At 41.7% G+C, this 22,844-nt stretch overlaps 1 protein-coding gene across 2 annotated transcripts in view; it reads left to right on the forward strand.

Moving 5' to 3' along the window:
* PRKAR1B (protein kinase cAMP-dependent type I regulatory subunit beta) overlaps positions 1-22,117 on the forward strand; it is an 89,963-nt gene extending 67,846 nt beyond the window's left edge. For both annotated transcript variants that reach the window (XM_050317426.1, XM_050317427.1), the window contains exons 9-11: positions 3,344-3,465; positions 19,128-19,209; positions 19,635-22,117. In XM_050317426.1, coding sequence (XP_050173383.1) covers positions 3,344-3,465; positions 19,128-19,209; positions 19,635-19,807 — 377 coding nt within the window. In that variant the 3' untranslated portion in view covers positions 19,808-22,117. The remainder of the gene's footprint in view (positions 1-3,343; positions 3,466-19,127; positions 19,210-19,634) is intronic.
* Positions 22,118-22,844: the final 727 nt, after the last annotated feature.

Raw genomic sequence — 22,844 nt, forward strand, 5'->3', positions numbered from 1 at the left:
ACTGTGCGCTGAACGTGTGTTTGAAGCACACGTTAAACATGGGAGCAGGCACACACTGCTCACCTTTCAATAGCTGCTGCTCAGTAAAGATCTTATGGATGGAGCAGAAAGCAGTGCAGAGATATGAATTTGTCATAAAGTCTAGTCACATCCTTCCAGGGGACAGGTGAGAAGCTTTTTCCTGCGAGAATACTGTGTTTATGTGCACTAAACAAACTAACCTTACAAATCAAAGTGGACTGATCTTTTTTCTTCTGTGCATTTTACAGCCCCTGTCTCGCATTCTTAAAACATCTGTTTAGCTTCTTGTCCTTGGATTTTGTTTCCCTTTGATTAATGTGATAGCCACGAAATTTGGACATGTTCTTGATGGCCTTCAGTAGGAAAAACAACAAACCCATAATGCCTGACCAATCAATCACCATTAGGAGAACAAAAGCCTCTAATAAGGAGGACAGTGTTAGACAGTACAATGAGTTGTTGATTCTGTAGGAGAAACATGTTTCTACTGGGGCTATTTAGAAAAAAACAGTTCAGTATTCATTTGCTATATAATTAAAGTATTTGTAGTTCTACTTAAAAATTTTCTGGTTCTTGTTTATGGTATTCACCTACCATTTGAGCTGAGGCACCTGAAATATGAGTGTCTCAGTGAGAGTATACTTGAACTTCTGAGAGGTGCTGTCCATGAAATTTTCCATTATATTTGTATGCTTAAAGCAAGGCCAAGTATGTTGCTGACTTATTAATGAAGTTTCCATCATTTAAATACTTTCTTTTATGCTTAACTTAAATCTTCCTAAATTAAGAGCACAAATTATGCCAAATTACAATGAGTATTTAAAGAAAAAAGGATCTGTGCACCTGCACTAATGAGAAGCAATTACAACAATGAGACATCTCAAAGCAATTTCAGAGTAGAAAGGTTGTTCAGAGATGTGCTTCCTTAAACATGCGGTTTGCAATGTAATTATAGCCTAATTTGTAGTGTGGCTTTTGAATGTCAGTTAAAAAAAAAAAAAAAAAAGAGGAAGGACTTCAAGGATTTGAACCTTTTTTTAAGTACAGAAAAGCAGTGAACAAAATAACACATCCTTGCAGGAACATGGAAATTTAGGTGAAATGCATAAGGATCTATTTGACTTGTCTAAAAAGTAGATGACACCTGGGAAGCAGGAAGATATTTTAGAAATCCCAATACAGCATGGAGAATTCAACTTCACTTCATCCCTTAATGTGGTTGGAACTCTGTGATTTCCTGGTGGAAAAACCTCTACCTATTTCTTCTATGTATTTTTTTCCATGGCCTGTCTAGTGTCTGTAATTAGCCATATAATTGTAAGAGTCACTTTTTTTACTTTTTAAATCTGAGGTTTTTTTAGATTATCAGTAGCTGCTTATAGTGTGTCGAACAAGATAGGGAAAAACTAGTTGTTTTAAATCTTTCTCCTGGAGTTTAATTAAATATAAGGCCATGAACTGATATGTACAATTCAGCAATTGCAAACAATTCCACATGATCTACTTTATCTGATGCTTAAGTTCAACTCTGTGACTAAAACTTGTGGAATATTCTATGTAACAGTTGTTTGCAAGAATTATTAACCAAAGTATTTGTAGTGGTACAATTCCCTTAGACAAAGGAGAGGCACTTCGTGACTAAAGCTAGATTTAGCTTTGAATTTTTCATAAAGCCAACTGTAGAAGAAGTTTCAAGAGACTCTTTCATTGTTAATTACCAAGTTCCTTAAAAAAAAAAAAAAGAGAGAGAGAGAAAAAGCCTTCTCTAATATGTATGAAAGTGTTTGATGCTTATTTTTAGTCAAACAGAGCAGTTTTTGAATGTTGCATTGACAATATGGGCTTGGTCTTTGACATTAATGCTGCTGCAGCAAAGGTCACAAACACACCAGGGAAGGGCTGTAGTGATTGTAGGTAGGGAAACATTAGAAACAATAATTTCCCAAACATAAAGGGGCATAAAAACATGAAGACACATACCAGCCAACTCAAAACTTACCTTTGGTGCATTGATCACTTCTGTCTGGTTTTATAACCAGACTCAGAGTACCCTTCTGAGCTCAACCAAAAGGCTTTTTAACTTCTAAAGAACAACTCTTTCACCCTCACACAACACTTATAAGAAATATTTTGAACTAAATGGGGAAACCAGAGTCTGATAGAACAGCACAGATCTAATCCTGTTGTCAGAAACCATATCTTAAGTTACATTGGTTCAATAGTTCATAATAAGTCAGAATTAGCAGAGCTCTGGAACATAAATTTTAGCCCAGCTTTTTAAGGCAGTGAAGGTTAAATCATTGTATTATCTGTTTCTTTTAATAACTTTTAAACCTGTAATTTTCCAATCAAATCTGATAAAAGTACAAAAGTTCAAGTACAGCTCACTGTCTTGAATTCTCATGCAAATGGGTATTGGAGAGAGACACAAGAGGCACCTTTTCTCTCCAAGGGCAGGACAGAGAATTCATCCCTCAGGCAGGAGGAGGAGGGCAGTGGGACAGAGAGCAGTCCTGGATGTGCCCTGTGCAGGCTGTTCTTTGCCGTGTAGGTACCACATGTAGGGGATCTGGGGCAGGGGCAGGTGGTTGATGAGGACCCCAGACCACAGGGAGCTGGCTGTGTTGGCTCCCTTACTCCTAAAACACATGGGACATTTTTCCTTACTTAAGTTTACTTCGAAGTTTTAAAACTTCTCTTTCTAAGTGGGAGAATGAGAAGGAAAATTTGCAGACGGTCCTGCTGGCACATGGAACAGCAGTGCCACTTCAAACATCCATGAATCCCAAGGCCTCTGGTGCCACCAGGGGCTGGAATTGGCTCTGGTGGTGCATGGTCCCGCCCTGGGGCCAGAGTCATCTCTGAGATCAGTGCCCTGCATCGCTTATCTGCAGCCCATCAGGAACCAGATGGGAGCAGCTCTGACGAAAAGACAGTGGGACTTGTCCTGACATCTGGTGTGGGATGTGGTAAGAGAATCCCGGCGCTCCCACATCGCTGGTATCTCCAAACAGCTCCTCAGCTGCTCCAACCCATGGCAGCATCAGGGCACTGTGCGTCAGATTGCAGGCGTAGGGAAACAGAGCCAACTTTTCCTGTCCAACTTTTAAGATTACTATCTGGGTGATTACTAAAGTCTAAGACACAATGAATAAATACATTCATGTTTCCCAACTGGAGGTTCGTGCAAAGTGCCTGGATGAAAAGAAATGTTTCTTTTATAACAGAACCAGGCATGGCAGAGCTGTCAGTTTAGATCTGAATCTCTTGCCAAAGTTAAGAGTATTTTTATAATGTAGCTTTATGATCTTCAATATTTTAGAGTCCCTGGACAAATGGGAGCGGCTGACAGTGGCTGATGCGCTGGAACCTGTCCAGTTTGAAGATGGGGAAAAAATTGTTGTGCAGGGAGAGCCTGGTGATGACTTCTTCATTATTACAGAGGTAAGATTGGCATCCTGATAAGCTCTGTGATTTCCTGGTAAAGATCAAGGCTGTGTATTAAAGACCTTTGGGTTCAGTTCAACCTCTTACTTCAGCATAAATCTAACTCCACTTAAACCAGGAGACATAAAATTCAAATGAATTCAGAGAGCAGTTCCATGAAATTGTCTTAAGTGGGACAATCTTATTTCCAGTAAATTGAAAATGCAGAGGAATTTTGAGGTGTGTCTGTTGTCTTTACTGTTTGAAGATTTGTTTTCTGCAGGAGATTTTTCTGCTTCCAAATTGCCAATACTTCAGCAGGGCTGGCCAGCCACACAGTGCATTGATCGTTGTTCCCAAAGGGACTTAGAGGGTTTATCACAAACGGACATCTGTAAACTGGAGCAGGAGAGCTGATCAGAAAACGGATAATTTGTTCTTTGTTTTGCCTTAAACTCAGTCCAAATGGCTGAGCCATTTTCTTGTTTACTCTCACACAGGCAGACAGATCTGTCAGGCAGCTGAAAATGCTGACATCTTTTTGGGAGATTATCTGACACTTCAGTTCCACCATCTCACTTCTGCAAACAGATGCTGATAGGGTTTTTCCTCCCTCTCTGACATAAATATTTGGATCTTTGGTATCTCATACAAATACCAAGGCACTGTGATATAACAAGTTATAAAAAGGTATTAAAGAGACTCAGACTGAATAACAAGACAGCATTAGGATATGATTGTCAATGGATTGAAGTAAGAGCGTTTCAGCACCAGCTGTGAGTGTTCATACACAAATATATAGACTAGGACTGACCAAGATTTGACTATGTGGTGACAGTTATTCCAGTGCACATGCCAGGCTGTGTCCAGCAATGAGGCAGTGGTGGCACAAGGAACTGGGAGGTGGTTGGAATCCCTCACTATGGGAGAAGGTGGGTGAGATGGATATAAGAAGCTGGTGTCGTCACTGTGTTGCCTTAGGACCCAGATGTGTGTACATAGAATGCATCTCTGGTTCTACCTGGCTGCTCTGTCTATCAGGATGTGATTGAAGAGGAAAGAGATCCTGTACTGCTCAGGTGAGAAAAGGCTTGTACAGCTCCCATTCCAGGCAGTTTCAAGGCCAGCAGGCTTTGCTTTGCTTGCTCCTTATCTGTGGATTTTTGGACAGGTGCCTCTATCTAAGGCAGCCAGAATTTGGTTCATAATCAGTATCTGACACTTAAAATTCCAACCTTGCTTCCTCTTGAGTGTTGAAAATACTTATTTGATTTATGAACATAGTTTCTCTTTGATGCTCTCAAAATTGTCAGTGCAAGTAACTGCACCCGTCTATCACACAGTGAGACACTTCAGGAACATTAAATATGTGACAAGCACTATCCCTTCGAAACAATAGTGTCAGAATAAAAGAGACTAGATATTAGGGAATCTTTTTTGTTAAGAAGATAGTATATAAGAAAAACTTAGGAAATATAAGTTTTTTTCATAAATACAGAATTTGAATGTCTCCTAGCGTTACTAAGTCTGCTGTTATTCTTTGCAGCAGCATGAGACTGGGAAAACCCAATTTTCTTATCCATCAAATCCCATGTGGAAAATTGGCAGCTTGTTTAAGAGTTACCAAGGGCCTCTATTTTCCCCCTCTTACTGAAACAGCTGTTAAGACTTGAATGGGTAGAAAGGCATCAACACTCCATACTGTATAAAATATCTGCTCACCTCACCCTTCCACTGTAAATCTGACATAGTTTCTCCCTTTGGAAATTGCCTGTATTTTTCTACTTTAAAGAATGAATATCCAGGATCAACTATTTCTTGTGCTGCAGTAGTATTTCTGCCTGCTCACATATAGTTTAGGCTTTGTATTCTAAACCTGATTTTACAGGAGTTCACATCTTTGAAAGGAAGACTTATAGCCCTGGTGATGATCAGAACAGCAATTCCTAACCAGGAATATCCCCAGTGTTGCACAGGTTATTTGGGGTGCAGGTTATTTGGGGTGCAGGCTGTATGCATGGAAACACTACAGTGCCCCTTGGACAGCAAGGCTGCAGCAGAAGCTCAGCCAAATTATTAGAATAACAGAAAATGGAAACAGAGAAGAATCACAGGAAACCAGATATTTTCAAGTTCACTGCTCACAAAGCTGTTTATGATTCGGTTTCTGTTAAAAAGTCTAATGAAAGGAGAATTACCCTGAGATTCCAGGACAGCTATGGTTCTTTTGACATCCTAAATCTTCACAGGCACCAGTAAAATGTTTACTTGCAGTAGGTTAGGTACTTTTCCATTTAAATCTATCTCAAGCGCTCTTCAACAAGATTTAGTTTTAATATTTAAAAGCTGTAATTTTTTCCAGAGATAGAATTATTGTAGTGTTTATACCATATTCCTTAATTTGAAGATAGGATCAGAAGTGAATGTCTGCTTACAAAAGCAAAGCAACAACTTCTGTGAGATTGATTTACTGCACTTGACACTGGTAATTAAAAAAAAGAAAAAAATAAGCAGCCCTGAAGTTTCTGTATATTCAGATATTTCCAGGTCTTACTTTCCCACTATGGTTTTCACACAACAAACTCGGGCTTTCCCAGACCAGACAGATGTGGAATGTATCTGCTGGATTCCAAGGTCATGGAATTATCCCATATGAGATTCCTGGCACAGAGGTGAAAAACTTTAAGCACCATGAAACAATTGTTGCCATAAAGAATTATATTTTGGCAAGAGTAAATCATAACAGATGTACGGTTTCTAACAAATAAATTTGCAGTTGTGTCGTGCACTGCCACACTGTGTACCCAGCAGCAGGGAGGATTTATTCATCTGACTTCAGATAACGCAAATATTTTTAGCCAGCATTTTAAAGTGGTAGATGCAAAGGCATGTGAGCTTTGTGGAGTTAAAAGTCCCAGCAAATGAAATGCCAGCTGAATGGGGGCTGATTTTATTCCCGACTTGAGCTTTGCCACTGACTCCAGCTCGAACAGTAGTTCAAACTAGTGTAGTAGTGCTCTGAAAACTGGAAAGAAGAGAGGGTTTTGCTGTTGTCTAGGTTACTGAGGAAGGTAGTGACAATAGTATTAAAAATAGCGGTTATGATCGTGTACCACTCTCTCAAGTTCAGCCTCCAACTTGGCTGGGTGGCACAGTACCTCGAAGTCTGTAGCACAGCTGCCAAAAATGCAGGGACCTGCAGCCGTGAAGTGCCCTGCTGGGTTTTCCAGCTCCCAGCCCTCCCCGTGTCAGATCACTCGGATCACTTGTCATGACCGAGCACCGTACACGGCACACGGATTCTGTCACGGGACTCCACCGACTGCGCTCAGGGAGCCTTTTAATCTCAGCTGCACACTGAGAACTTGCTGAACTGCTGCCATATGGCCCTAATGCTCATAAAGTTTGACATGGTTTAAGAAAAATGTGTGCTCAGACACAAACGTGTGCAGGTGTAGGAGGAGAGAACAGCAAAAGGTTTTCTAAGAGGGCCACACTGTGCCCGAAGAGCACAGCTCGTGACTGCCCTTTAAATGTGCTTTCTGCAGCCTATCATCTCCTCCAAGGACAGGTTGGTTTAAGTGGTGCAGAAAGCATAGAAATAAAACTGCATGAGAAGTAAAACATTTCCAATTAATAGCCGGTCGAGCTGCCCAGCAATAGCATGCAGCAGCCTAAAAATAAAAGACCTAAAAATAGAAGATAATTCACAGGAGAAAATTCAAGGAGAAATGGACCCATGGTATCAAGTAGTTTGGCATCAGATTTTTTGTTTCAACTTTAAAAATTAGCATATTTAATTGCAGATTAGTGGTAAGTTACAGGGGGTTGTTGCACCCTCCTCTGTAATTCCTTTGTCAAAAGCACTTCAAAAAAGCTGGGGATTTGTGTTTTTCATTATTATCCTGCTGGTTAGAGAGGAGGCAGAGTCAGGGCATCTGATTGTAAGTCTCACCTGTCCAGTTGTGAGCAGAACATTGCCTTCCCCGTTTCCCCATCAGTGGTTGTAATCCTGATGACACTTCATAAAGGTGAGAAAATACTTAATGGGAAAAGGCATCTGTCTAGTGAAACCAGGCAATGGGAATAGAAAAACTGGTAAATAATAGGAAAAAAAAAAAAATCCTTGAGAGTGCAGAAGTCCTTTCAGAATTAATGCACAGAGCTGCCTCACTGACAGAAATGAATCAAATTAATTGGTAATGATTATCTGTCCAGCAGTATCCTTGACTGATCACACTGCAAACGGCCCAGTTATCCTGGGGGGAGCTGTTTCTTTCATGCTGCTGTTGACATTTCAAGTCAGGCCCACAAACTGGCTCCAGTATGGGCAGGATCTGCTGCGAGTTCTTGCCCAGAGTGTGCTGGAGATACTGTCCTTAGGTGAAATCAGTGTTTCCAGCTCTGCTGACACTCTTGGCACGCTGCGGGGCGTCTCTGCACAGATGCAGTTCAAAGCCTTGTTAGGTGGAACAGTGTTTGTAAACTCTTCCTACCATGGAAACGTGCACCAGCGGCGGAAGGGCCGCTGTCAGCCTCGGAAGGGCACCCCGTCCTGCAAGGAGTTGGGCCTTTCTGTAGGAAAACTCGACTTGAGCCTTAAATTGCACAACAAGCATCTGAAGATTTATGATTTTAAAAGCTCCTCAAGAAGGAAAAGACAAAAAAAAAAAAAAAAAATAATAGCCCAATTGTTTCCTGCCCTAAATCGTTGCTCTTTGACATTCTAACCTAAGAGAGACCCCTTTGGCACCTACCCCTGCGACAGGCAGGAGAACTACAAAGTAAACTTCTTCCGTATGGATAATGAAGTCACTGCCTTAGGCACACTCTGCTATCACACCTGATAATCTCTTTAAAACACAGTGCGATTAATTATTAATTAGGAAGATGAATGTTGTCTAGAAAAGGAGTTTCAAAGGCTGCAATCTGAACTGCCTAGTGTTACTAGGATTTTGTTGATACCGAAAATGTTTGTCAAAGGCAGTCTGCAGCGACTCCTAATGTACCCAATAAACAAAATATGCCAAATAAACAGAGCCAGCAGGCACCAGGGCTCTGTACTCTGCTTATTTTTAACTGCAGAGACATTGTTTCCCACAGAGCTCTTACAGGAAAGGGACGTTCAATTTTCTTGATATCACCCAGTTGTGCTGGAGCAACAGCACTTCCATTGGCCCTGCTACAAAGTTCCTCTGTGTTCAGGATCCATTTTTAATGGCCAGCTGACGTCAAAGATGGAAAGTTAGGTGTGTGACTGGGTCCCATCCTGACTAGGGATGCAGATGAAGTATTTTGCTGAGTTAAAGGGACAAAAATGTTGGCATAGTCCAGCTCTTGTTTAGCTCAGTTTAATTTTGACTTCCATGGGCGGTGGATCAGGCTGTGCATCCATGCAGTATCATGAGACAGTGGTGTTTCATAGGAATCTGCTCCCATTCTTCTTCCCACCAGTCATGGAGGACCTGTCAGTGACTGCAGCTTTTGGCCTTTCCTTCCAACCCTTTCTCACTAATAACCACTACAGTGCAGTAGCTTGTGGTGAACTCTGCAAAATCTGAAGCCTCAGAAGTGATAGATGATGGAACATTTCCTTAAGAATTTTGTGAAACTTCAGATTAGCCAGTATTTCTAGTCTATTTTAGAGCTTTGCAGATTTTGTTCCTCGTTTGTGGCAGAAACCAGGACAACTGTATGTAAATTCTGGGAGTTGCTATGAACCCAGAGAGTGGAGAATAAGATATAATAGTTTAAAAATGTACCATTAAAAAAATATCGTCAAACCCAGTCATGACTCAATCTTGAGTCCACAACCAGAAGTCCTCTTGCTTCATCCTTCTCCAAGACCATTAAGATCAGAGAGCTTTTATACTAGGAAAATAAAGTATTTTGAAAAAGAGGTCTAATGGGAAGCAAAACAGTGTAAAAGCAACCTACACAGCCAATAGTTTGTGATGGAAAAGAATTTTCACCTGGATTGTCCCATCCGTGTAGTATGAGATAAATAATTTTATAATTAAATAATTGTAAGAGTTGTATTAACTGTGATATATATGTAACCTTCTAACCAGCTTATTCCATCTAACGTAGATGAACATCTCATGACCTTCCTGGGGTTTGTCTTCACCACACCCATGTGATGCGGTGTGTGAAGCAACCTCTGTGGTACATGCTATGGTCTGAAGCACAGGCACAAGAATTAAGATAGTTCTTCCTTCTTGCTGAAAACAATCCATGAGAGTTAGACATCTTGATGGTCTGGACCTCCAAGATTTTGCTCATGGAAGGTCTCAGGCAGAGAAGCAGTGCTAGCCCTATGGCCAGCATCCCGTCATTAACAGACCAACCTTCTTCCTTTAGGTTAAATTTTGCCACCCAAAACGATGGGTGTTATTTTCTACTGCAGGTTATGTGGAAGTCACTTGCATTTTTGTATTGCTGACAGAAATTTGTTGATTTCTCCGCTTGTTTTTGTAGAAAAGTCTTTCATAAATCAAAGGTTGGCAAACAATAAAAATCCAAGATTATTTACTGGCTAAAGGAATAGTTTCAGTGTCTTTGGCTACATAGTTCAAAGGATTTGTCTTCTTTTGGAAAGTAGCCCTAGAACTGCTGATCCTTAGCTCTAACATAAAAGCTGTCCCAGGAATGATGCTATCAGCAGTCCCTGAGGGCTAAAAGGGCAGCTGAGGAGTGATGTGCTGGTGGTCTTCCAGGACACCAGGAATGAGGACATTGTGCATGTCAGCATCATGAGGTACACACAGGACTGCTGTGTTACTCTGTGTCTTTGGGAGATTGGTAAACTTAGGTCTTGAGGAAAAACCCCAGCGAGGATGCAGTGTAGCCATAATATTCCCAAAGGCTTAAAAAACTAGTTTTCCCAACCTCTCTTTCGCACATGCTATACCCAGCACAAAAAAAAAAAAGTGTATGAATGTTTCCCCAGTTCACTTTTGACATGACAACTTGTGTAGGAGTCTTCAGTCTCATTCAGCTGTAATTTAAAACATCTGATTTGTAAACCCATAAAATTGAAGTTTATGCTGGAATGACAGCCACGCCCTGGCCTCTTATCCACCACTATAGGATACATGGAAATCTGGGAGATGGTTTGGTGTGTGGAGAAGTAAAACTCAAAGTTAGTAATTGGCAGTTTCATTTTTAATATATTCATGCTCCATTTGAATTTGTATAGAAATCAGAGTGCAGGATTTTCTCTGTGTTCAAAACAGCCTGGGACTTCTTACTGAGCTGCTTTGGGGAATGGTTGGTGCTCTTTAGACCTGTCCAGTAGTGTCTTCCTACCAGGGAAGTCTACAGAAGCATTAGAGATTCTCAGGTAATGAAACACCTCTCCATGGGAGCAAGGAGAGCAGCACAGGCTGTTTACCCCTCCAGGTTTTCAGAAGGTTCTCAATATCCCTGTAAGCTCCTTTGGCATTGAAGACTGAGCTCACAAGCCCTGATTCAAATCATTTAGTCAACGTGAGCAAGAACTTTATGGCCTGAGGCGCATTAAATCTGAACTGAAATTAAAGGCACGTGCTGTGTCAGGAGCTGGGAACTCTGTCCTGAGGAGAGCTTCTCTGTCTTCAAGCAAAAGACACTGTAGTATAAACAAGACCTGAAATATAGTGGTGCCCAACCTGGTGCAAGGGAAATGGAGAATTTTCCAATCCCTGCTGAAGTTCATCCCTTTCTCTGGATTATGTTAAAGCTGTCCTTTACTGGAATGGCTTTTATCCCTCCTCTGCCAAGATACCATAGAGATGGCTGCAGATTTGCTGCAAGAATATACCGCTTAGAGTTCCTTCATTAGCTGTGCAGTGTGGATTTTCTGGAGCATGTTAGACCCTTCCCAGTGTGCTCCAGGATGAGGCAACTTTCAGTTTGTGAGGTTTTTAATTCTGGACTTCAGAATTTGGTCCTTTGAACACACAAGATTCACCAACTGAAAGAACTTAAAAGAGAGCTTTATATAGGGGATTTTACTGATCTCTGTGATAAACTCTCTTCTTTCCTTCCCCAAGTTTGCTCCAAGTTTTATTTCTTGCTCAGAAGCTGCTGCCCTCGCTGGCCACAGCTGCTCTCCCAGCCCTGGTCACAGCATTAGTTATGAGACTTTAATGACAATGTCTGTCTCAGCCCTTTGCTTGGTCTGGTTACTTCAGCATCTACAGAATGTTTTCACAAAGAAGCAGATGGTGGTAGGAGTAATTGGGCCGTAAAACAACATTAACAGCTAAAAACGATTTTCACCAGAAAGGATTTTGCGGGCAGGGTGAGGGAGGTTGAGCACTGTTTTCATGTTTTCTCTCCCATACATTCACCCCTGCCCTGGCTGTAGGTGGTAGCGCTCCGTGCTTCTGCTTCCAGGGGATGAGCCCTGTCAGGTCAGTCACAAATATGAACAGTTGATGAATAACCCATTATGGAGTCACTTTTATGTTGACTCAGTGGACGTTTCCTGGCTTCAGAGAGAGTCAAGATAATGGCTAGCTTTGTAGAAAGAAAGAATCTCTAAAATGCAACATTTTTTTTCCTTTGTGACTTTTATTGCTTTGTACGCTGACATGTCTGAGGGAGGAAAACAGGGCCTTGTTGCCAATAATGCTTGGCACAGACGGTCTCTAAAATCTGGCACCAGGATGAATATTAATTCAGTTGTTTTCCCACAGAAGCTACTGATTAGTCAAGGCCAAGTATCACTGAGATGATTCATTAAAACCAACATCTGAGCCCACCTTTACTGAGTAGGTCTGCTTCTTGTCACCCCTGCAACAGGTGACTGAATTTGTAATTAGTGTGGCGACTAAAATCCCAGAATGGAGTAAAGATAAAAATGCCAAGGAACCCCAAAGGCTGTGGTGCAACTGCTTCCCAGCTTTCTGGGCATGGAGCCAGGACAACTAGCCAAGGAGGATCACACCCCAGGCAAGGGGTTCCTCCCATGGCTCAAAGCTGGTATCCTTATCCCTCTGTCACCATCCCCTCACTCCCAGGCTTCCCAGTCCCAGTTGGCAGCTGGTGGTATGAAGAAGCATGGGACTACCAGGACATGGAGGCTGTGGTGTCCCTCCATCTTATGAAGGGGGATGATGATGATGATGATAATGATGATGAAGTCATGAGTTCCCCAACACATGGATATGCTTCTTATTGTACACTTGTGTGATCTTGCCTGATTTTAGCTCTGCTGCTGTGACTCAAGGTCAACATTTTGGAGTCAAAATACTATACAACTTAAAATTTCCCTTCTGTAAAAGCCTTTCAAGAGAAAAGTCTTAGCAAAAAAATGCCAATTTTTGTGCAAAACCTACTTTGTTTCACTCAAGTACTGCAGGGGTCTCCATGCATGAAGCAAATTGCACTTGGTGCAGTGTATTCCGATCTTTTTGGTTTTTCACTATGTTTACTGGTCTTTCCCTGCCTGAATCTTGACTTCTTACATCTAATAATAGCATTTCTTTTACTTCAGAGGGAATGCATAGGTACAGCACAGGTTTAATGCAGATTGTATCAAATAAACACTGAAGGGGAAGATTGTCTGAAGTACTGCGATAGGGGGATGAACAAAACTATTGAAAAGGTCTTCCCATGTCAGACATCTACGATTTTAAATACTGAACCATCAAGACAAAGGCATTTCCTGGTGATTAATGATGGGCTGGGTGTAGTCATGTCTGGGCCTTAACCCTGGCCTCCCATATATTCCTAGGAAATGCCCTGCGGCTGCTGTTTTAAGCTACACTTGGCTTATGATTGATTGTCTTTTTTAAAAGTACCTTAATGTTTGTGGCTATTTTGGTGGCTGCTCTAGACAGCTTTGTTCCTCTCTCTCGGGTCTGGATGTTATTCCTAAACTAATATAAACGTGTCTAAATAGTAAAGGCACACATAGGGCAGTCTGCTGCAGGTGTGATATAGCTGGTACACGCAGCAAACCGTGCTATCAGTCTGATGTGTAGGACCCCTGCCAGCTGGGCAGTGACAGGTGCTTTCCATCTCTGCCAGATTTTTATGTGTCGTTGAGAATTGGGGCCAATAAGATTATGATGCATTAGTTGATATCGACAAAATAACGATCATGGTAGACGTGGATGCTGTGGTTGTTGCAGTGCAGAGGTGCTTTTGTCAGCACTGCTCTCTAAAGGATATTGGGTGGGTATCAGGGTGCCTTTAGAGCTCGTCTGACCTTGCATTATTAATCCTAACCATATCCCCAAGGTGCTGGCTTTCTGAAAATCCCCTGAAATGAGTGCAACTCCAAATTCACTGAGTCACAACCACATTTAAAAAGCTGAATGTGTAAAATGTCACATGTTTTTTCTCAAAAGCTCTCAGTAGCTCATTAGCTTGGCCATTGCCTTGCACTGTGATTGTACTGAGCCCTAATGGATGCAGGAAAGAACCCACTTGCTGGAGATAAGAAAAGCAAACAGCCACCACTTTTTCATTCAGTGCAAACCTAGGGCTGTTTGTGCACCCACCCATCTCAACAGGCTCATCATGAACCATAGTCATGAGAGGGAAGTTGTTTGAGGTTTCACATCAGACAACAGAACTGATTTAAATTATTGTTTTTTAAATGGAGGGTGAAACAGGTCTCCCAATTTTATATTATTGGGAGCTGTAGCTTTTGACTCTCCTTAATTTAAGGTAATGATTTGGAGATGCTCTATGAATGATTTATGGTGGCATTAACCTGTAAGCAGAGATAGGTTTAAATAAGGTGCAACTTACTGTGGTTGTAGCTATTATAGTGTAGGAACATGGCCCAGACAGTGTCTGTAGACAGAGGAATGGTGGATTTTATTGGCTATACCTGGAGAAACAGGTAACTCAAAGAAAGGCATATATGCCCAAAAGCTCTTCTCCCTTTTCTAGCTCTGCATGTTCGTCTAATAAAATATATTACTTCCACAAACCTCATCTTGCCTGCAATTCAATAAAATACTGGCAGAATCATACTGTGTGACAGATCTTTTAATTCATTTCAGAGCTGTAGCTCCCATCCAGTCCCTCTGCTTCACCGTGTGAGCAGGAGCGTTTTGTTCCACTGCACAGCCCCTTCCTTCTGCTTTTGTAGTAACTGTGCAAAGATTTAATAGTGACATATAATGAGGGTTTATGTGACTGTGGAGTGAGGGGAAGCTTATCTTTTGAATGTGAGAATTATGGAGTGTGCAGATTAACAAAGTGAGAAAGAGCAAAGGTATGTTCGTAGCTGCAATTGATGGAGTTAATGGCAATCGCAGATGGATCAGCCTGACCTTTCCATCTCCACTTCCATAGACTGCACTGCTCTTTGTAGTGGGTGGTGAAGAGAAAAATAAAATAGGCTAGAAAAACTTTCTAAGCTCAAAACTAGGATAAAAATGTAACATTTTGAAGCCATGGGGGAAAAACTGTTTTCTGTGCTTTTTTTGAAGTAAAAAAAGAAAAAAAAAAAAGTGTGAAATACAAACGGAAATAGAAGAGGTAATTTCCTGCTTATGAACATTGAAATTATTTTCTTATAATTTTAATAATTTTTCCTTTTTAATAATTATCCTTCACCAAAGATGGAGCCCCACCAGATTTTTTACTGATTGCTATGTCTCTAAAATGGGTAGCTAGACAAGCAAAACCAAAAGATCAACATGACTGACTTTTAAACAAGTTTCTAAAACGGCACTGGGTTTCTCATCCTACCCCCTGGCCCTGGTGAAGCCCATCCTGCACAGCCTGTCCCGCTCAGATGTAACACAGGCTGCCACATTTTGCCTTGTGCTGCCTGGGAGTGATCCCTTCTGATCCACTGATCTGGAGTAGAGGAAAAAAATACAGCATTTCAGTTTTTAGCATCATGAATCATACTTGCCTTTTGTAGCCAGGCTACTTCAGCCAACTGCTGGCTATAGAATTCATACTTAAATATAAAAACAGGGCTCCTGGAGCAATTAGTGCTTGTAAGTACCTGCAGAGTAAGGCCTGGGAATCTCAGTGTTGATCCAGACGGGCTGCTGTCTTTGTATTGTAGGATGTCTCACTCATCTGTAGGGTCTGAGAGTTTAAAAGCGAAACATCTATCAAAATCTCATTACTTTGGAGAGGATGGGAGCTCATGGATTATAAACCTCCATTTATTTTTTATATCTTAAATTGTGGTGCCATATCTGAGCCGTAAATTGTTACAAACCAAACTGCTGATGCATTTGAAGGAGTCGAATAAACACTCCCAGCACTGCACCAGGACAGTGACAGGGGGAGCAGGCAGGTGCGTGGGGTGAGGGTGGCAGAGAGGTGGTGATGGCACATTGCTTTGGGAACTCCTGCTCTTGTTGTTTTTGCAATAAGATGCCCGTATTTACTTGGGGGAGAGGAGAGGAGGTTAATGATACCGGTTCCTGGGAATACAGGCACTCCCCAGTGACTGAAAGGGAATATTCCTGGATCCCCCAGAGCTCATAATTTCACTCCCAAGTGTCTGCTAGCAGAAAGACATGCCTGTCTGCCTTCAGTTTAATATCGTCACAAAGGCCTGATTTATTACATGGTGTCAAACTTCTGGAGAGTCTTTGAGCCCCTGCTCTGTAGGGTTTGCTTGGTGATGTAGGAGGCTGAAATGGCTATGAGTGTACAAGGCAGTATTTTAAATTGGGCAGCACTAAACAGCCTGATCCTGTAAATCTAGGATTGTGCAGTTTGTTTCAGAGATTGATCTTGCCAAGTTTTGTATGTCATTTAAGGAGAAATCTTCCCCACTGAGACCAAATGCGTTTGGGAGGGAGAGTGATAAGCCCCTGAATCCTTGCTAGATAATGCCCCTGCCTCCCAGGACAGAGCTCAGAGGATTTATTCAGTCCTATCATTTCTAGGAGGTGGGGTTTGCTAAAGCACAAGAATGATAGAAAGCTTAAAAACTTCACCAGAAAGATTTGACAAGTAAAGTAAAATGAAATACAGCCATGAAATCTGTGATGAGGGCAAGGGCAGGGATCAATACTGAATTCATATGGGAATAAAGGATTGTTCCTGTAACACTTTACTCTGTATTATTTTATTTTATTCCACATTATTTCATTTCTGTATTGTTTTTGCCCCAGTTGCACTGTTCGTCTGCAACTGGAATCTTCCTCTAACACAGTCAGAGTAGCGTTGATTCCAGAGATAAGACACACACAGTGAAGGTGATAGAGACAGACAATTATAAATACATCCTCTTTGTTTCACGGGGTGGACAGTCTTCCCGTGAAGGTCACTCTGACAATGCTCCAGGATGTACTTGTGGAGCTGGCGACTGGTGCAATGAGAGGCCAAGCGGTGTAATCAGAGCTGACATCTGGGTGCTCGCTGTCAGGGTTTCAGGAAACTTGTTTTGCTCCATGATAGACCTGTTCTCACTGGGCAACGGGAAAAGCCTATGTGACTGTTAAAACAAGAGTGGAAAAATATGTATCTGGAATATGCATTGCTTTATCCTGCCAAGCCAAGTGTTTATTGTGGAGGCCAGACACATCTGTCCTTCTCCAACAGATATCATGGTGTTTCTTGGATTAAAAAGACCGACTGTAGTGGAACAGTGGAAGAAATTGCTTCAGAAGACTGACTTACTGGAGTCTTATATCATATGGACCTTGTCAGAAAAATATTAGCCACGATAAAAGCTGCCACTCAGGGGGATGAAAGCAATATTGCTTGATATTGTGATTACCTTTATGGCAACATGCTCCAGGTGAGCACTGGGGAACTGAGTCCTTTCTCAGTTTGACCTGGGCAGTCAGTATGATTGCTTCAGGGACTTTTTCTTGGTTTATGTAATAAAACATCTGTAATGAAAGATTAAAAAAAAAACCAGAACAGTTTTGGGAAAGAGACTGGAGACAAGGATTGCAGACAGCTATTTGGGTCAAGGGGTTAGGTTTTTGCCAGGCTCCAGATGGGGATGGAGAGGACAACAAGGGCTGGAAGCGATTCTGAAGCTGAATCCATCTACACTGCACAGGCAATGAGAACAGCATCAGTTTAGTGAGCTGCACCTGATCCCAATTTTGGCAAGAGAGAGGTCGATACACACATTCTTCCCTGTGTGGGGTATTTCTGAGAGTGCTGCTTGTGAATGTGTGTCTGTTCTGAAAGCTGCAGCGAGTGTGAGTAACGGTGCTCATCACACATCTTTGCATTTTCATGCCCTTGCAGATTTACTGGAAGATCTTGTGAAACAGCAGCTTTGGTGGAACAGTTTAGTTACAGGAAGGATAAGGAATTTTTGCTGAAAACTTGATAGAAGGAACAAGATTTACCTCTTCATTCATATAGCACATGAGTTAACCTAGAGCAGCCCAGCAATTTGTAAAGTCTGTGGGCTCAAAAATAACCCTGTCATGAAATAGGACATGATGCAATACAGGGGTATTAGAGCAGCTTAGTAGTGCTTGTTCCAAAGGAAGCAAGTTATGATCATTTGCTACATAATAGTGGATATTCTGCAGCTTTGGGTTACTCCTGGGTCCCCAGGTCCTAGAATAGCAAAAAGCAGACCTGAAGCAGCCCTGACAATGTGTGGCACTACCATAGGGTGTATTTAAACACAGTGCAAAAGTGAAGGGCTGGTTCTGCAGGGTGCAGAGCACCCTTAGCTGCATTGAAGCCAAAGTGATTTGGGGTGTCTCTCAATCTGCCACCATACCTGGAGGTGCATAAGTGTCTTTTGGTGGAAGGAGGCTGCAGAATATTTGCAGCCAGTGAATGTGAACTGAATACTCTTCACTGGAGAAGGCTTATATTTTTCAGTTAAAATCAAAACATGTTAACATTTTGCCTTTCCCTGTGCTTTTGGTTTGGACTCAGAAGGCTCAAAAGACTCATATGTTACTGTAATATTTTTTCCAGAAAAGCAGATACCTTCTCTGTTCCTTTACAAAAGCTTTATGCCAGAATAATTTAAGATTTCCTCCAGGTCAGAATATTTCTGCATGTAAAACCTCTTTGAAGGTTTAAATAGACTGTAACTGAGTTTTGACATGTATTAGCACGTGTCAGGTACAGCAGTTATTAAGGGTAGTGGAGACAAGACACATTCCATCTCTCCAGTGACTGACTCACAGGTGTCCAGATCACTACAGGCCACAAGCCGGCAAAGCCCCTAAAAAATCATTTAAAAATCACCATTTGTTGCAACAACCATTAAAAACTCCTTTTACCACTCATTTCAGCAATAGATCAGGTGAGGAACAAACTCTAGTTGCTGTCTTATGAAATCATGTCCTGGAATTGTGACTGGGAAAATTGCCTTTTCATTCCTTTTGATGTAAATCTTCCCTCTTGCAAGGTTCTGCATCCATCCAGAACATATTTTTAAATGATCTCAAAGTATACATTTGCACAGCATGATGTGCTTTAATTAAATAGGAGTTCCTGGGTTCTGTCCTGTTCCTCTTCTCTCTATTAGCTGAATATGTCTGCATCCAAACAATTCATAACAGAGAAATCATTTGCTCTACTGATGGATTTTTTTAATTTTTTAATTCTTTAATTCTTTTCATTCAATTACAGGAATTATCTGAAATTTTCATCTCTCCCATAGCTGAACTAAAGGAGTGTGGCATGCAAAAGGAAGTACCCAGGACTGGATGCTTTTTAAAGCAGAACAGGTTTGAGCAAAGCCAGCTGACCCTCTGCACTTCTCTTCCCAGGGCACAGCTTCCGTCCTGCAGCGCAGGTCTGACAACGAGGAGTACGTGGAAGTTGGAAGACTCGGTCCATCAGATTATTTCGGTAAGAAAATTCAGCTAAGCGTGGTTCAGAAAGACAGGCATGTCTGGATCAAGTAGTTATTGTCTTAATTAGTGTTCTACTCTCACATGCAAAGGGTTATGTGCAGGTCAGCTGCTGCTTTCAGCGATAGCGAGAGATTTCAGGGAAGCTGAGTCCATTCCTTGGTTTACACCAGTGAGGCTGGCAGGAGACAGATCCAGAATCAGCAAAACAGTCTGAAAGCATTTGTTTTCAAAGGCATTTTACACGCATGCATTATGCATGTGTAATGCATTTGTACTGTCAACAGAATTATGTAAAGTGTCTATCAAGAGATATATAAAGGGAGATGTTCTACAAGCGAAGCAACCGGATGGTGGCTGGAATATGCACCCTCCGAAAAAGAGGCCCAGGGCGTGTGACAGCGTGTTTGTCCCTGTTTCCAGGTGAGATAGCACTGCTGCTGAACCGGCCCCGGGCTGCCACGGTGGTGGCACGTGGACCCCTGAAGTGTGTGAAGCTGGACCGGCCCCGCTTCGAACGAGTGCTCGGCCCTTGCTCCGAAATCCTCAAGAGAAACATTCAGAGATACAACAGTTTCATTTCGCTCACCGTCTAAATGATTCCTCTGGAAAGCTGCCTTTGTGTGACCTTGTGCACTTAAATTTGCTCTGTGCAGCTCCATAGCTTTATGAAGAAAAAAAAAAAAAAAAAAAGAGGTGTGCATTTTACGTGTATTTTTTCTGTTTGTGTCACGTATTGGGTGTCAGTTCAAATCTCATGTATCATGGAAGTGGGAAGGAAACTGTTTGGACAAGACTAGCTTTGGGGAAGATTGGGGCTCTTTTGGGCTCTTGGCTTGCAGACAAGATTTTTACCTGATGTTGGATCATATGGCTCAAAACAGTGGTTTTAACTATTTAAAATACATATGAATTTCTGTTTTCCTTATTATCTTTAAAGTTGGTCTTATCCACCTTTTGTCAAGCTTCTTTGATCAAGTGATGTGAAAGGTGTTCCTGCCCATGGCAGGGGGTTGGAACTACATGGTGTTTCAAGTCCCTTCCAACCCAAACCAGTCTGTGATTCTGTGATATCTTCCTGTTTGTCGCTTCAAAAAGACTTTCACTGGTTATGGACTGGAGGGATCTGAAATCCCAGGGGGTAATTGGCAGTTGTGCAATTTAAGGGGAAGGTCGGAGTAAGGTTTTGATCATTCCAGCAAGCCAGGGAAAAGTAGAGCTTTTGGGTGATTTTGTTTGTGTCTAAGATATAGGGGCCATATTCCTCTGTGTCACAAACTCTTTTGGGGTCTGCTTTGTAGGATATGCTAAGGCAAACAGCCTGCTCCAGTCTTCTGGGTGAAGAGGTCAAGGGACAATATTTTCTAAGAATTCAAATGGAGCCTTTAGGACCTAAGTTATTTGTCCTCAGCTATTTTTAAGTGAGGGTTTGCATTATAGCCCTTACAATTTCAATGGGAACTTCTCTGCTGAATTAAGTGGGCTTTGAAACTCAGCAGAGTGTCCTCAGCCACTCCTCTGAACATCAGGGACAAATACAGCAGCCTCTTTTTAATAAGATCCACTTAAATTCAAATGCCTTTCTTGTAGTATATGACTAAATTTTAGAATTTTTTAAGATTTTCTGAAAGCCAAATGAGTGCTTCAAAATGCTGCCTCTCCTCCAAAAGACAGGCATTGGAAACAAAGAGCACCAGGATCCTCAAACCCAGGTCCCTCCAGGGTCCCTCAGCCTCACTGGCAGTCATTGCTGCCATGCCTAGACATGGGGCTCCTCCTGAAACAGAGCTTTTTGCAGATCCCTCGAGGGTGGGAATCTGCACAGCCCTCAAGGATGGGATCGTTGGGATCATGCTTTGCGAAGCTTTTCCTTTGCAGGTAAACTTGTTGCCAGCAGCAGCAAAGCTCTGCATCTCAACCACCCTAAACAGCACTGCCTGCTCTTCAGCTGGGGCAAAACTCCATTTCTTCTTTACAATAACATTCTTCTGAGTAAATACAAACTTTCTGTACCTTTGATATGCCAAAGGTTATGCAGTGAAATACAGCAGCAATCTCCCTTTTGAAACTAGAGGTGTAGGTGAACTTGGCTACATGGCTAAAATTACTCCTTCTGGCACACAACGTGCTTTCTTCTTTGGAATTAACAAATACTAACTTGACACTTTCCTGTTGACTCCCACCACGGGCCCAATATTCCAGTAGCTGCCTGCAGTGGTTCTCACAGAGCTAAAAGCTTCTCAGCTTCATGCTCCTCTCATCACTTAAGGGTGCTTAATTTATTTCAGCATAATTTCAGCGGTCCCTTTAGTGTGTATCTGTTGCTGCTATTTATTATGATTATGTTATGCTTCTTGCACGTGTTATTAAATATGACCATTCACAGTTTCCAGCCTTGCAGTTTTTATCACATACATTTACATAGGCAGACCCCCATCCTATATAGATAGATCAATGTATACGCATTTGGTTATTTGCTGCACTGTTTTTGTATTCTCTTGTGCAATTTTTAAAAGAAGTATTTTTTAAAGGTTACCTGTCACTCAAGTATGTTCTTTTACCTATTGCATTTCTGTTGTGTTGGTAAAAAAAATTGTGAGTGTTTCACATAATATGCAAGACACGTGTCTTGTCAAACACCAAGTATTAGCCTCACTGTTTAGAAGTTACTCGAGCACACAGACACACTGCAGATTCTTTGCTTTAAACCTTCACAGCTCATGGAAAAAGCGTTTGAATTATGGTTCTGTTATAAGCAATCTCAAGAGAAGTGTAACCATTTAACACCAGGATTCCTGTGCTTTAAGTGGAACAAAATGATGTTCAGTGATGTTTTAAAGATAATTGTAATATTTGCAGTGGATGATGGGATGGGATTGCAGTATGAATAAAATTCTTCTACGTTATATGTGGCCATTGTGGGTTTATTGCTAATGGAAGTCTGTGTGAATAGATATGTTCTAATTAAAATCTGCATATCATGAGAAGTTTGAACTCTACTGAAAATAATCAGATGCAAAGGGACAAAAAATAGACTAAGATTCCCAGTGCTATATATAGTAATGGAAACCAAACTGGTTTGTGGAGGATTAGGATGAAGAAAAAATTTCTTCTGTTTAAGTGTAGCCATATATGTCTACATAAAGAAAGAGGGGTTCAAGATGTCTCTTGGACCTTCCTGTTGTTTTTCAGGTGCCAGATTTGAAACCCTCAGGACTGCTGCTGAGTCTGTTGTATGGCCATTAGAGAGACCTGGGGAAAAACAGGCTCTTTCCTTCCCAAACACCAGTGCTGCTCCTTTTGCCCAGTATCATAGGCAAAGCCCTGACTGAACCAGGGATCTTTCCCAATCATTCCTCTCAACTTCTGGCCACACATGGATTTTTAGAAGACCATCTGCCCTAGGTCTGAAGCATAACCCCAATTTTGGCACCACAGATGTACTGTGCTGCTGCCATGACTTGTGTTCCTGCTGTGGGCTGGCCAAGAACTACACTGAGAACAAACTTCTCAGAGAAGGCAGAGCCTCCAAAGGAACCACCTGTACCTCATACCTCAGGGTAAAGGCACGGGTTGAAGGACTGGCATGGCTTCTGGGTGAGGAAGAGGAGTTCAGGGTGTTGTTGTTGCTGC

This window comes from Myiozetetes cayanensis, unplaced genomic scaffold, assembly GCF_022539395.1.
Source record: "Myiozetetes cayanensis isolate MyiCay16 unplaced genomic scaffold, myiCay2020 scf20-37, whole genome shotgun sequence".
Taxonomy (NCBI): domain Eukaryota; kingdom Metazoa; phylum Chordata; class Aves; order Passeriformes; family Tyrannidae; genus Myiozetetes; species Myiozetetes cayanensis.